The 15,176-nt window shown below is 58.3% G+C and overlaps 1 protein-coding gene and 1 non-coding gene across 3 annotated transcripts; one reads left to right on the top strand and one right to left on the bottom strand.

The window, feature by feature from the left end:
• Positions 1–333: 333 nt before the first annotated feature.
• SLC27A4 (solute carrier family 27 member 4) lies at positions 334–14,543 on the bottom strand. 2 transcript variants are annotated; one of them, XM_081803705.1, is made up of 13 exons: positions 14,370–14,543; positions 12,881–13,047; positions 9,961–10,355; positions 8,593–8,751; positions 7,363–7,432; positions 7,163–7,254; positions 6,028–6,137; positions 5,609–5,818; positions 5,273–5,399; positions 4,498–4,635; positions 4,167–4,331; positions 3,925–4,071; positions 334–1,204 (listed from the first exon to the last, which is right to left on the bottom strand). In XM_081803705.1, the coding sequence occupies exons 2-13, from the start codon at positions 13,039–13,041 to the stop codon at positions 1,047–1,049; spliced, it is 1,932 nt and encodes a 643-aa protein (XP_081659831.1). In that variant the 5' UTR covers positions 13,042–13,047; positions 14,370–14,543; the 3' UTR covers positions 334–1,046. The 2 variants fall into 2 exon arrangements, with proteins under 2 accessions (XP_081659831.1, XP_081659832.1); XM_081803706.1 differs by lacking the exon at positions 14,370–14,543 and adding an exon at positions 13,166–14,255.
• Positions 14,544–15,021: 478 nt separating this feature from the next.
• Positions 15,022–15,112, top strand: TRNAK-UUU (transfer RNA lysine (anticodon UUU)). Its single transcript is given in 2 exon segments — positions 15,022–15,058; positions 15,077–15,112. It is a non-coding gene; the product is annotated as a tRNA-Lys (tRNA).
• The last annotated feature ends 64 nt before the right edge of the window (positions 15,113–15,176 follow it).

The following is a 15,176-nucleotide window of genomic DNA, read 5'->3' as shown; positions in this document are numbered from 1 at the left end:
GGGCGAGGGTCTGGAGATGGGATCAGGCCCCACGTTAGGTTCTTCTTCCTCAAAGGCTCTGAACAGCCCTTTTCTCAACATGAGTACCTGTGCTCTCTGAATCCTCGATAGTCCCCTTTCACAGATGAGGAGACTGAGTCACTTGCCCTAGACCACAAACTCAAAAGTGACACAGCTGGTTTGGACTTTCAAGCTCATGCTATTAAATACCTTGCCAACTCAAGGAGGGCGTCTTACCTGCTGTATCCCTAAGTCTGGGTGAGTGAATAGGCTGGAGGGGCAGGAGGTGGGGCCTGAGCAGGTGCTGTGAGCTCAGGTGGCATGCACACAGGCTAGGGGGAGTGAAGGCAGTTTATTGGCCCCTGAACGACCCCCCCCACCCCTCCTCCTCTCATAGCCAGCCCAGGACTGCGATGGAGAAAGTGATGTGGACAGACCTACAAGGACAAAGGTCCCGCCTGAGGGGCAGCCAGGCTGCCACCCAGGAGAGGAGGATGGCGGGGGGGAGGGCACTCAGTCAGGGTGCCTGCTGCAGGTCGGGGTCCTCCTCCGATCCTCCTGGAGGTGCGGGCAGTGCTGAGTGACACTGGAACAGCTCCGGGGCCAGGATCCTCCTCTTTGGCCACCTGATCAATAGCCACTGCAGCCCCTGCCCACTCTGCTGGCTTCCTGAGTCTGGGGGCTTCTGCCCTGGTCCCATTTACAAGCTCCCTGTGCTCTGGGGAGTGCTGCGCGACCCTCCACCTACCCCTGCCCTGACCCAAGACATCATCCTAAGGGGCCTGGTCTGTCTCGGGGCCCAGAGGCCCCACCTGGCCTTGAAGATGGAATATGGACTTGAGGCTTTCACAGAAAGCCTCCTGGGGGGCAGGGGGAGGCGGCAGTGAGTCACTTGGCAGTTTTGAGGTGGAGGGGGGCCACAGCACCTCGGGGCGGAGGTGCTGGGCCCTGCCTGCTTTGGTCTGGCACTGCCCATGACCCCTCTGGGGTGGGAGCTGGGGCTCTGGATCCAGCACCCGCTGGCCCTTAGAGGGACTCGGGGCAAATCACAGCTTCTCCTCGCCTGCCTGGATGCGGGTATAGGCCTCTTGGTCCAGCGGGACGTAGCGGCCCTTCCGGGCATCCAGGTAGAACAGCGGGTCTTTCACAACTGCCGGGTCAAAGCCTTCCTTCCGAAGCTCTGTCTTCTGCAACTTGAAGGTCCCTGAGGGAGCAGGGAAGATGGGTCAGAGGGTGCAGGGCAGCGGCCTGAGCCTCGGGAAGCCGCACACCAAAGCTGAAGAGGGGCAGAGGAAGAGGGCTGGGGAGAACACAGGAATGAGGCATGGAGCACAGCAGGACACAGGTGCACTTTGCAAAGGCGGCTCCAGCTAATTATATTATGTACCACTGCTCAGAGCAGCCCTGGCGCTGCGGTAGGGGGCCACGCTACCCACCTTCTGCTTGCAGCTGGGGAAACTGAGAACCAAAGAGGCGAAACTATCCATCTAAGGCCACATGCCCTGACTGGCAGCAGAGGGAGGGCCAGAGCCCGGGCCTTCTGTGCTTTGAGCACCTCCCAGGTACAGGTGTGAGCTCATCTAATCTGCACGTAAATTCCTGGGGCAGGTGCGCCACAGTATTCTATGGCTTCCACAATGCATGTACTTTCAGCTTTTAACATCTCTGAAAGGGGCGCCTGGGTGGCTCAGTTGGTTAAGCGACTGCCTTCGGCTCAGGTCATGGTCCTAGAGCCCCGGGATCGAGTCCCGCGTCAGGCTCCCTGCTCGGCAGGGAGTCTGCTTCTCCCTCTGATCCTCCCCCTCTCATGCTGTCTCCCATTCTCTCTCTCAGATAAATAAATAAAAAATCTAAAAAAACAACAAAAAAAAACATCTCTGAAATAGTTTCAACAGCAGCAATGTTTTCTCAGTTGTAGGTCACGGTAATTGTATTGCTCAGTCATTGGCATCAGCCCAATGGACAGAGGAGAAGACTGGCATGGCGAGGCACACCCCCGGGCCAACGCCACACAGCCAGTAAGCGCTGGAGCTGGGATTTGAACCCGGCTATGACGGATTGCCAGAAATGGCCAGGTTCCCTCCTTCCTTGGATGCACACTCCGCTGCCTGGTGGCTTAGCCACTTCTCCCAGTGAGAGCTGGAATCTTTCTCAGCTCCCACCTGAATCCGAACTGGCCTTGTGACTTGCTTGGACCCACAGACCATGAGAGTTTGGAGAGTCCAGGCCTTGAGGGGCCCTGCAGCTTCCACTCCAGGAGGGGGTGCCTGATACCAGTGTAGTCTCTGGAGGGGGAGGAGCCACAGAGAGCAGAGGTGAGACAGCCCAGGGACGCCCCCTGGACTGGCCCTATCCAATAGGATAGCCATTGGCCATGAGGGGCTCTATACATTTCATTAAAATGAACGGAAACGTAAGATTCCGTTCCGCAGTCACGCTGGCCCCAGCTGGAGCGCTCAGCAGCTACACAGGGCTAGCGGCCGCGGTGCCGGTCAGCGCGCACACGGGCCGCCATCATCAGCGCAGACAGCTCTGCTGGTCAGCGCTGCAGAAGCGACCAGCTGGAAGCCAGACAGGTACAAGTAAGGACATCCTGGCCCCTCCAGCCCCAGCCGAGTCACGACTGATGGTAGCTCTTCCACTCCAGGCGGGGCTGACGGAAGAACCGCTCAGCTGAACTGAACTGCAAGTTGCTGACCCACAACTGAGAGCAAAAAAATGGCTGTTTTAAGCACTAAAGTAAGTTTAGGGACGTGTGTGCTGCAGCAAAGCCTCTGAAACCTGAGGTCTCTTCCCTGCCTCTCTCCTGCACAGAGAAGTCAGCTGTCACTCAAACCTCAGGAGCTTCCCAGGCTCCATCACGAGCCCAGCACCAGTGTCCCCATTAGACCCTCGGCACTGCTTCAGGTGCTGCTAGGAGCCTACCAGCCGGCAGGGGCGACATGGGTCCGGGAAGGCCTTCCAGCAAGGCAGGGGGTGACATGATGAGCACAAGGGAGGTGGCCTGAGGCTGAGCAGCTGGTGAGCCGCTGGGGGTGTATGTGTGGGGGGGGAGTCGGGACAGGGCAGCAAGGACCGACTTCTTGCCCATCAGGGGACCCGTCAGTGGCCCAACAGACAGGAGGCTGGCACCGCCCTGCTGTGTGACTGTGGACCCACTACTGACCTCTCTCCTAACAGTAACGGCCCCTTGCTAGTGTCCGTGCTCCCCCAGGGCTGCCTGTAGCCCTCGCCCGCGCCCCACACAGCAGCCAGAGGGCCACGTGGCACACACACCTGACCCAGGCTACTGCTCGACGCAAACACTTCTGTGGCTCCCTGCTGCCCCAACACAGCCCAGGCTCCCCAGCCCACAGTCTTCTGGTCCCCACTGGCCTCTCTGCCCCACCTGACACCGCTGCCCACAGCTCCCATGGCTCCGGCTTCGGGGGCCTCCCTCCCTTCCTCTCGTGCCCAAGTGCCCTCCGGTCTTAGGGACCAGCCTGGAATGCCTCCCACTCCTTTCAGGTCTCAGCTCAAAGGTCACCTCCTCCAGGGAGCCTCCCAGGCACTGTACCCCCCTTCGTTTGCTTTTCTGTCGGTTCGATCTGTATTCTGTTCTTTGCCCTTGGAATTCCTTGTCCTGTGCTTCCTCCCCAAAGATGGCAAAGGTCCCATCAGAATTTGTCACCTCAATCCCCGAGGCCTAGCACAGGGCCTGGCAGACACATAGTAGGTACTCAGTAAACGCTTGTTCTGCTCATGGACGTGTGAACCTTCTCTGAGGGCTCAGTCCGCTCACTTGTACACAGGGAGGTCTGTTTACCAATGACACAGCAATGCTGTGGCTGAAGGGCAAATGACAGCCCCCCCAGGTCTCTCCAAAAGGAGCCAAGAAGGGCCACAGGCCTGGAACCTGGGAGCTCAGCAGGGGTGGGGACATACCCGTTTTGTGCAGCTCAGGCAGGAAGCGCAGGAAGATGGGCCGGGCGTACAGGGGCAGCTCCTTCTCCAGGAGCTGTGCGAAGTGCTCCAGGTCACAGTTGCCAGCAGGGCTGGCCACAGCAGCCATTCCAGCCCGGCCCTCGGTTCCTGGGGGCGGCAGCGTGGACCGTGAGGAGCCGGCGGTGCCCCCCAGCAGGGCCTCCCCACACATGCCTGGCACCTCCCACCACCCCCGTGGATACCTGGCACCTCGACACCATACACTGCCACGTCGGCCATGTCCAGCAGGCGGCTGAGTGTGCCCTCCACCTCGGTGGTGGACACGTTCTCCCCTTTCCAGCGGAACGTGTCTCCCGTGCGGTCTCGGAAGTACAGGTAGCCCAGCTCGTCCATCACCAGCACGTCGCCTACGGGGGCGCAGTATGAGGCCGGGCTTGGGCCGGCCGGCCTCACAGAACCCCAGGATCTGCTTGACAGGGAGGGCTGGGACTGGGGCAGTATTCTCTGAAGGTGGGGGAGGGCCCCTTCATTCCTCTCCACCCTGTACCCCCAAAGGGGCTGGTGCCCACCCACCGGTGAGGTAGGCCTGATCCCCCTTTTGGAAGACGTCCTTGGCGATCTTCTTATTGCTGGCACCCTGGTTCAGGTAGCCATCGAAGCGTCGCAGGGGGTCCTGCTGGATGATGCGGCCCACTAGCTGGCCCGGCTCACCTGGGGGCAGAGAAGGCAAAGCAGCTTTACTCTGATGGCCTCCTCTACCCGTTCCCCACCCCCAAATGCGCCCTGCATCTTGATCTGACTTCTGTTCACACTGCTTCCCACAGAAACGCTATCCCGCTCTGGGGCAAGAGCCCCGGGGGCAGGGAAGCTGCTCCCGGCGGGTCTGATGCACAGAGGCACTCAGTAACGTCTGGGCATGGAGCATATGGAACGACAAACGATACGAAAGGGTGGCCAAGCTCTACATGGACAGCTTGACCAGAGCCAGCACTCCTTGGGCCCCTGGCTCTGTGCGTTCCTTAGCACACATGATCCCCAGGGCGACTCCAGGAGATGGTGCTGCCGTCAGCCTCACTCGCAGATGAGAGGACTCAGGCACAGAGCTGAGGGGCTGGGCCAGGATCAACCTGGGGGTCCTCCACCCAACAGTGAATCAATGGACTGATGGGTAGAGGGGATAAGGAATGGAAGGACGGATGGACAAAAAATAAATGACTTGTGGCCCTAAGAGAAGAGCTGAGTGATGGCCACTGGTCAGAAAAGGGCCCCCCACTCACCCAGCCCAGTGCCATCTCCCTCCCGGGTCAATCTCTCCTGCTCTGACCCCACTTCCAACCCTGGGGCAGACCTGGCTGGCAGGGAAGGCAGACGCCATTGGGCCCCCGGATCAGTTCCATGGTGTCCTCGTTGACTCGTACCAGCCGGATGGGGTACACAAAGGACAGGATGCGGCTGTTGAAGCCACAGGCCCCCACCTGCAAAGGCCAAGACTTGGGCCTGAGACTGGACAGTGTTGGGAGGCCTGGTGTCCACACTCCCACAACTGCCCTGCCCCACCCACACAGCAGGGGCTCCGGCGCCCACACTCCGCGCTGCACCACGCCCGCCCCGACTAGACAGCGGGGGCTCCAGCGCCCACACTCCGCGCTGCACCCCGCCCACCCTCCACTGTCCCACGGCCGACCTGGCTATCGAAATTGCCCAAACTGCAGTTACATTCAGTGGCCCCGTAGAACTCGGCCACCTGGGGGATGTGGAAACGGCTAGAAAAGTCGGTCCAGATGGACTGGCGGAGGCCGTTGCCGAGTGCCATGCGCACCCGGTGCTGGTGTTCTGCCTCCCGGGGCGGCTGGTTCAGGAGGTAACGGCACAGCTCACCGATGTACTGCACAATCTGGGGGCGGACCTGGTGTGAGGCTGGCCCATGGCTGCTCTCACTTCACCTCCCAATCCCACAGGCCCTGGGCCTCAGTCTCCCCATTGAAACAACGGAAATGCTGCCCCCAGTGAACGATCGGCCTCGGCTGTGAGGCAGACATCCCCAAATGGGGCGGATGGGTCATGAGAGCACAGAGACGCTCATCCTCTGCCCTTCCCACTCACCGTGCAGTTGTACTTGATACAGTCGTCCCAGAACCGGGAGGCTGAGAATTTCTTCCGGATCACCACTGTCATGCCATGGAGGAGGCACTGCCCCATTCCCACGATGTTTCCTGAAGGCGAAGGGGTGGCACGTGGAGGTCAGGGAGCTAGGAGACCCCTCCTTCCAGAATCTCCTCTTGCCCAGCCCATCTCCTCAAAGGCCCTTCCCCAGTCCCTCTTTCCTGTCCTGTTTCTCTAACACAAACTAATCACACCTCTCCCCTCGTCAGACACCTCCCATGGTTCCCCAGTGCCTCCCCAGTGTGGGATCGAGTGCATGCTCCTTAGACTGTCCCTGGGGCCCCTGGAGCTGGCCCCAAGCTCCTGCTCCTGTACCTGTAATGCTGCCATTCAGCCAGAGGGGGAGCAAGCTAGCTCTCCTGGCTTCAGCACCTCACATCTGCCTGACTTGGGAGCACCTCTTCCAGGAAGCCTACCTGACCATCACTGGGCTCTTCTCTTGAGCTAAGCTCCTGCTCCCTGCCTGTCTCCATACTCACAATGCCATTTCTTGTATTAAAGTCAGATGAGTTCCAATTCTTCATCCTGCCCTAAATCCACACCTGACTCTAAGCACCTTGAGGGCAGGAACTCTAATTATTCCATCTCTGCTCTTCTCTGTGCTTCCCTTCCCAAGCCGCAAGGCTGTGCACGCCTGTGGAAACGAACGGCCGGGCCAGAACTGCGGGACACGGCCACACACATTGTGAGGCTGGTGTGGCCGACTTCGTTCAGAGGTCCAGTCAATGGCCACATCTGAATTTGAACCCAGATTTTGACTCCAGATTTCTTTTTTTTTTTTTTTTTAAAGATTTTATTTATTTATTTGACAGAGAGAGAGAGAGGGAACACAAGCAGGGGGAACAGCAGAGGGAGAGGGAGAAGCAGGCCTCCCGCAGAGCAAGGAGCCCGATGCGGGGCTCGATCCCAGGACCCCGGGATCATGACCTGAGCCGAAGGCAGACGCTTAACCGACTGAGCCACCCAAGCGCCCCTTGACTCCAGATTTCTACCCACAAGATGCTGCCACCCCAAGAAAGGTCGGGTTCCTGAGGCCCCGGGGCACCGGAGGCTGAGAGGGTGGGCCCTGTGTTACCTGCGGAGTGGTAGAGGGGCAGGCAGTCGTAGACAATGTCGTCAGGCCGCATCCGGAATCCGTAGTACACTAGGGCGGCCATGCGGTAATACCTGGGAGGGCACAGACAGAGCGCTTCGCAGGCCCCTGGGAGGCAGAAGGAGGGGCTCCCAGGTTCTGCCCCCCAGCGTGCCCCACCCCCCCCAGCACCTGCCCCTTACCTGCTGTGCACCACGATGGCGGCTTTGGGCAGCCCGGTGGTGCCCGATGTGTAGATGTAGAAGAGCTTATCTGAAGAAAACAGACAAGTAGCGGTTGTGAGAAGAGACCGCCCAGGGCTAGGGAGACACTGGCTGCAGGGAACAGAGTGTCCACAGAGCTTCTGCACCGCAGAGCATGTCTTTACCCCACCCTGTGGCCCAGATGGGGGACTGTCACGTTCGTTTCTGCAGAGGCTCAGCCACCCCCCCAGCCCCCTGGTAGGAGGTTCTAAGGAGGCCAAGAACGTGTGGGATGACTGCATGTCACGTATCAATCACCTCACGCCCTCTGGATGCCTGCTGACTCCAGCTCTGGGCTGGGCATGGGCACTCCAGGCTGACCCCTCCAGAGAGCCTGCTCTTGAATCACTTACAAAAGCACCCGGGAGACAAAATTCACACATGACAGAGATAAAATGACCACGAGGCCAACAAAGACTGGTTCCTGAGCACTTCCTGTCACACCCCGGCTTTCCACTGTATCTTTGTCAAACCCCAAAGCCACTCCATAAAATCGATTCTGTTACCAGCCCCACTGTTATGGCTGTGGGAACCGAGGTTCAAAGAGAGGGCAGCTCAGGGGCTCAGGGTCACAAGGGAAGTGGTGGGGCTGAGGCATGAACTCAGCGCCAGCTCCGAGCTTCTGGCCAGTGCAGCAAACCGGGGGCTCCACAGGACAGGGTGAAGTACAGGAGAGGCTGCAGGGTCGGAAGGCTGCCTGGAGGAGGGGATGGGGGAGGAGGGGATGGGGAAGTAGGGCAGCCCAGTGCAGAGAGAGGACCCCAGGCTGACAGGGGCTGGCACCGAACAAGTGCTGGGTGAATATTTAGAGGGTCTAGCCCCTGGCCCAACCCCAGCCGAAATTCAGACCCAGTGGTTTCCTGGGTTCCACATGATCCTGCTGTTCATGATTGGGCAGCAATGAAGGCTTGTTCAACAAGTCAAAGGATCAGGTTTTGTGAGCTCCTAAGTACCTGGCACTGTGCCTGGCATCTTTACACACATTGGCTGTTTAGCCTTCAGAGTGACCCCATGGTCACGGTCCTCATCTTCCCGGATGGAAAAAGGGAGGTGACAGGACTCACTATAGGTCACACGGCAAGTTTGCAGAAGAATCCAGGCCTCTGGCCCTGGGGCCAGTGCTCTGTCCAGGGCCCATCTGAGAATCCCTCTGTGGGTTTGGAGGCCCACCTGTGAAGCCCTTGTTAGGGCGACTGGGCAGGTGCTTGGGGGCATCTTCCAGCAGGGGGTCTAGGTGCTCCGTGCCGGCGGGCACCGTGCTGGGCTCCCAGGGGCCAGAGCAGAAGAGGCTGAGCGAGGGGTCCAGGCTGGCTTGGATTTCAGAGATGGCTGCAGGGGAGACAGGGCCAATCAGCAGGGAGGCAGGGAACCTCATGTCCCCAGGACCTCTGCTCATGTCAGGGCTGGCGTGTTGTCAGGGGAGACTGGCTGTGTGCAGGGAGGAAGATGGGTGAAGCACCTAGGTCCTCGTTATAAGACGCTGATGGGAGCAAGAGCTCCCTAGCTGCGGGCTAACTACACAGTGGGTTCCTTACATGCGCGCTCCTGCTCACACAGCCCAGGAGGTAGGCACCAACAGCAGATCCTAGGTGAGAAGATGAGGCTCCAAGAATGGGAGGGCCTGCTCACAGCTAGAATGTGCTGGAGCTGGGACTCCAAGCCAGCTCTACCGCATGCCAAGGCCTGCGTCCTTATACACTGTACCTTGCTCGTCTGTGGGGGCCGGTTAGAAGGGAGGTGTGGAGGGTCAGAGGTCAGCAGCCTCCAGCCTCTTCAGAAAGTGGGAACCTTCCCTCAGGCTCCTCTGGGCATGACAGCGGTCTAGATACTCACCTGTGCTGGGCACAGGCCAGTCCTGCCCCCCTTGGCTCAACTTTTGCCTCCCTCTGGATTTGTCCAACCCTCCCTCCTCTCCCCATCCCTGCATGTCAGTGACCTTCCCTGCCATCATCCCACACCACAGCAGTCAAGCCCAGGATGAAATCCTGCTTCGGCGTGACCCTAAGTGAGTTCCTCACACCACTCTGAACGTCTGTCTCCTCATCTATAAAGCCAAGACGGCCATCCCTAGCTCACCAGGCTTTGTGAAGATGAGAGCTGCTTTTGTAAAGCACCAAGCTCAGGACTCAGTCAGTGCTCATCGTGGCAGCAAATAAAACATAAGCTCTGCAGGAGACCAGAGAATACATTCTTGTTCTCATTTTATAGAGGGGGCAAATGAGGCCTAATTAGTCACCAAGAATGGTTACCATTATATCTGCAGGCTCACCTAGCATTAGCCATTTTGTTAGCGCTTCGGGAGAAGTATCTTCTTGAAAATGATAGGTGGCAGGTACTACAGTGAGGTAACTGAGTCACAGACATTTCCAGTCTCTTACTCAGGATCTCCAGCTTACAAGTGGCAGAGCCCAGGCTGTCTGACACCAGGGCTCATGGCCCTCACCTCTGAGCCACGCAGCCTCCCCCAGGCCTGGAGGGGGGCTGTGGTCTGTGCAAGATCCTATGGGCCTCCTTGCCTGACACATCCCCGGGGCTCACCTGGGGCCATCTCACTGCCAAAGACGAGGACCCGGGCCTGGGAAGTGGTCAGGCAGTGGCGCAGAGCGTCCCGCCGGAGGTTGGTGTTGATGAGTGCGGCCTCCACACCCAGCTTGGCCATGCCCAGCCACAGACCCACAAACTCGTTGCGGTTCTCCATGAAGAGAGCAGCCACGTCGCCTGAGGCCAGGCCCCGGGCCTGCAGGAAGTTGGCCACGCTGCTGGAGTAATCATCCAGCTGGCGGAAGGTCCAGCGGGTGTCTGTGCCCTCAAAGATCAAGGCTGTCTTGTCAGGGTGGCGCTGTACCGTAGACGCAAACAAAATGGGCACTGTCCGCTGCTCCCGCAGGTACCGCCGGACCTTTACCTTCACCTTCAGGAGTACCAGGCCGCCGCTAGGTGGGAGCAAGCAAGGGAGCCATGACTGTTGGGGTTGGGAGTGGGGGTCCCGATACCCTGGCCCAGGTTGCTGTCCCACAGGCCTGAGGCTCCTGAGCCCAATCACTTGCCAACATTCCCCTTTCCCAGCAGCCATGTGCCGGGCACCATCAGAGGTACTAGCCCACCAATGCTGCACAATACCACCAGGCACCCGGCGATTCCTGCCTCCCCAGTACAGAGAAGGAAACAAGGCTCTGCAGCACCATGGCTCGCCCGGGCTTCACAAGCTGAGATCAGCGCCCTGGTCCTCTCTGGCTCCAGAGTTCAACACCTATGACACTTGAAGCTCTGCTCTGAGTCTGCTGCTTGATCAAAGCCTTCCTGAACTCTAGGGCCCAAGTCAAAGTCCCAACTCATTTGGGACCTCCCACTGCACTTCTCTAGACCCCTGCCACAGTAAATAAAGGGTAAGTTTGAGATTTGTTCAGTCTCCCTCCCGGTGAGCCCACCAAGGGTAAGGCTCCATCCTGTTCACCACCTTGTCCCCTGGGCCCCACTCAGTATCGGGCCCAGAGCTTCACTAAATGTAGAACTGCTTGGCAAAAACTATGGAAAGCGGGGAGCCTGGGTGGCTCAGTCATTAAGTGTCTGCCTTCAGCTCAGGTCATGATCCCAGGGTCCTGGGATGAAGCCCCGCATTGGGCTCCCTGCTCGGCGGGAAGCCTGCTCTCCCTCTCCTCCTCCCCCTGCTTATGTTCCCTCTCTTACTGTCTCTCTCTGTCAAAAAATAAATAAAATCTTAAAACAAACAAACAAACAAAAAAACCATGGAAAGAGCCCATATGTCCATTAACAGATGAATGGATAAAGAAGATGCGGTGTACACACACACATACAGGAATATCATGCAGCCATCAAAAAGTGAAATCTTGCCATTTGCAACAATGTGGATGGAACTAGAGGGTACTATGCTAAGCGAAATAAGTCAATCAGAGAAAGACAATTATCATATGATCTCACTGATGTGTGGAATTTAAGAAATAAGGCAGAGGATTATAGGGGAAGAGAAGAAAAAACGAAATAAGACGAAACCAGAGAGGGAGACAAACTGTTAAGAGACTCTTAATCTTGGGCGCCTGGGTGGCTCAGTTGGTTAAGCGACTGCCTGCGGCTCAGGTCATGATCCTGGAGTCCCAGGATCGAGTCCCGCATCGGGCTCCCTGCTCAGCAGGGAGTCTGCTTCTCCCTCTGACCCTCCCCCCTCTCATGCTCTCTCTCTCTATCTCATTCTCTCTCTCAAATAAATAAATAAATAAAAGACTCTTAATCTTAGGAAACAAACTGAAGGATGTTGGAGGGGAGGGGGGTCGGGAGATGGGGTAACTGGATAATGGACATTGCGGAGTGGGGAGGGTACGTGTTGTAATGAGCACTGGGTATTACATAAGACCAATGAATGACAGACCTGTACCGCTTAAACAAATAATACGTTGTGTGTTAATTAACTGAATTTAAATTAAAAAATAAATAAAAAATAATTTTAAAAAAATCACTTGGCAGTATCCCCCTTTCCTGCCCTGCCCCTGGCCCCTCTGACCTTTGAAAGCTTCTAGCTCCCTGATTTCTATGCCTATTCAGATGCTGTGCCCTCTGGCTGGAATCCCCTGCTCCCATCACCTGGAGATGCCTCTCAACCACAGCTTTTTGTCTTCCAGGTGGTCTCTGATTCCCCAAGGTCCTGGCCTGATGCCATCTCCCTGCCCCACACTCCCACAGCTCTCTGCTACCACTCTTCCTGCAGTGGCCACTCAGCACCTCCTTTTACAATCAATTCAGATGACAGGTGCTGAGCTGCCTGTTCTGAGTGCGGGTCACTGTGCTGAGCACTGGGACACCACCGTGAGCAAGACTGCCAGGGTCTCTGCCCGCTGGTATTGTTAGTTTAGGGATTTACTGTATCTCCTGCTTATCTCCCCGACCAGTCTGAGCTGGGCCCAGGACTAGGTCAGCCTTCTTCCTCCCTGGGCCCCAGAGCCAACCTGACGCCTGACACAGAGCAGGTAGCAGCAGGTGTTTCTGGTACAGGAGAGCCCTGTGAACAGTAGCTGACTTTCTTTGGGGAGCAGGTTTCCCAGATACCTGATTCGGGGCCCTGCTCTGAACTCTGTGCCCGCTCAGACTTATGGACAGGGCCCTTCCCACAGAGTTCCTCTTCATTTTCTTACAAGCTACTGCTTAGCCTTAGGACCCTTTGCAGATGTCTTCTTGACACACCTGGTGTTCAGTGTATGTCCTGGGCCCCTAAATCTGCCCTAGGCTAAACGGCACCAAGTTACGGAGATCTCCTAGGAGAAGACTTTCACCTTGGAGATGGAGATACCAGGTACTACTGCCAGCGGAAGGGGATAAAGCAGAGGCTGCTCCTCTGGGGCCCAGGGGCCCTGTGCTCGTAGAGGCCTAATCTGGAGAGATTCTGGGAATTAGGAGCCCATCGTGTTATAGGAGAATCAGGGCTGGATGGACTGGACCAGATACTCACAAGATATCACGCCTTATGGTCTTGACAAAGATTCGAACAAAGCGCCAACCTCCGGACCCCAGGTAGAGGAACAGCAGGGAGAACCCCACTTGGATCCAAGGCAGTTTCAGCACCAGCTTGGAGAACAACAGCACCCCCACCAAGGATGCCCCGAGCAGCATTGTGGCCTGTGGACACAGAGCAGTCAGTGGAGCCAAATGTCTATGTCCCCTACCTCCAGGCCCAGGCAGCCACTATGATCCCAAGGGTCAACCTGTAGTGAGGATTAGTCATACTGAGTGGTACCTGAGAATGCGGTCCCTTTCCAGGGCTGTCTTCAAGGGACAGGCTAGACGCTTGGGACTTGAGATGAGGAGTTCCATGGCTAAGAGGCAGAGGCTGAGTTCTAGCCCCTTAGTCCCATCTCCTCCTCCAACTCTCCCTGTGACCTTGGATTAGTTCCTTTCCTACTTTAGGCCTTAGTCTCCCCGTCTATATTATGGGTGTAGTGGGAATTGCTCTCTGAAGCCCTTCCAGCCAAAACAGGACAGTCCACTCTCCTGACATCCAGGATCTCTAACCAAAATGGCTTGGAGAGGGGTATTAACTTAAGCGTGTCTGGCTTGATTCCTCATCCAAAGAACCTCCTTGGGTCTTTGGATGACCAGGCCAAGCCACAATACCCAAAGGGGCAGTTTCCTGGGAAGGGGCCTGGCTCTGACCCAGCTCACAAACTCGGACAGTGCCATGTATCTGCTGGCCCACAGAGGGCGACAGAGCAAACGGTTTAGAGCCTGGAGGTGCCTGAGAGGTGACTGCCTAAAAGGGAAAGGTGTTGAGGGAGCCCAGGAGGGCCCTGAAGTCACCCCCTACAAACACACTCAGCAAGCCACTCAGATGAATCTTTGGGGATTGGGCTATACAGGAAGGGGAATGGCTGAACGGACTGAGATTAGGACTCTTGGTCTCTACTCCTGGCGCTTTAGGGACTTGCTCAAGAGACAGCAGATAGGACTCAGTTTTCTTTCGGGGTTCTCCTATTCCTGGGGAGGAGCTGAAGGTCATGGCTGTGATGCAGCCTGACAGTCTCCAAGCCAGGATAAAGACATGGTCTGGACCACAGGGAGGCCTTACAGACCATCTCCGCCCCCCCGCCCCCCTTCTCCACACAAAAAGCAAAAGCCGGGGGGGGGTACCAAACCAGCGCTCCCATATCCAGTGCCAAAGTCTCTAAGGTCCTCAGATCTCTGGGCTCCCAGAGCCGGCCAGGGCAGAGAACAGAAACCCGTCCCGGAAGGCTGGGGGATGGGACGAAGGGAAGAGGATGCCACATCCCTCGGGCCCCCGTCCCAGGTCACTGCGAACCGCCCTCGCCCCTAACTAAGCAGCCAGGGCAGCAGAGCGCTCGGCAAGGAGACAGAGAAGCAGGGAACCCCCTCACCCCAGCCGGCCCCACGACTCAGCCAGGCACATTCCCCGCCCGGGACCCACTGGCCTGGTCTATGCTCACCCGGCGTCGGCCCCGCCGCGCGGCGCCCCGTCCAGATGCGACCTGGCTGCGGCAGCGTAGTGGGGAGCGCGGGGGACATGGGCCGCCCCTGGGCGCGCAGAGCCGGGTCTCAGCAGAGCTCCACCGGCTCTGCGCCCTGCACGGCCCGGCCGCCCGGCCAGCCCCGCCCGCAGCCCGGCCCCGCCCGCCCGCGGCGCTCCTCCCCCGCCCGCCTCCTGCAACACAAACCGGCTGCGCCAGCCCGCAGCACCGCCTCCCGCGCCTTCCCCGCGGTCGGGGAGCCGCAGAGACCTCGGCGCCGCGCAGCCCCAACGCACCCGACGCCGCCCGGCCCAGCCCGCCCTGCGCGCGCGACGGCCCCGGGCGGCGCCCCGCGCGGTACGCTGGGAGTTGTAGTCCGCGCTGCGCAGCCCCGCCCCGCCGCGGAGACCCCCGGGAGGGAAGGAGACGGGCGGGCTGGGTATGGGCCCAGAGCCTGCAAGCCACTGGCATTCGCACGTGGTGGGGAGCGCCCCCGCCCGCAGTGTGGGCGGAGAATCCGGAGTCTGCGCGCAGAGACGGGCAGGGCTCCACAGAGGCCAACGCCACACCTAGAAGAACGCTAAAAGGGCCGTGTAGGCAGGGAGGTGAGCTGAGGGAGGTTTAAGTAGCCGGTTCTGTGGCGCGATGGATAGCGCATTGGACTTTTAGCCGATCCTGGTGTGGTGATTCAAAGGTTGTGGGTTCGAGTCCCACCAGAGTCGAATTTTGATAGCTCTGCCCTCACTTCCATGTGGATATTTTACGGCCTCTAGTACCTTCACATAG

This window comes from Leptonychotes weddellii, chromosome 14 (genome assembly GCF_054177405.1).
Source record: "Leptonychotes weddellii isolate Sample4059 chromosome 14, ASM5417740v2, whole genome shotgun sequence".
Lineage (NCBI taxonomy): Eukaryota > Metazoa > Chordata > Mammalia > Carnivora > Phocidae > Leptonychotes > Leptonychotes weddellii.
This window is presented reverse-complemented; position numbering and strand designations above follow the sequence as displayed.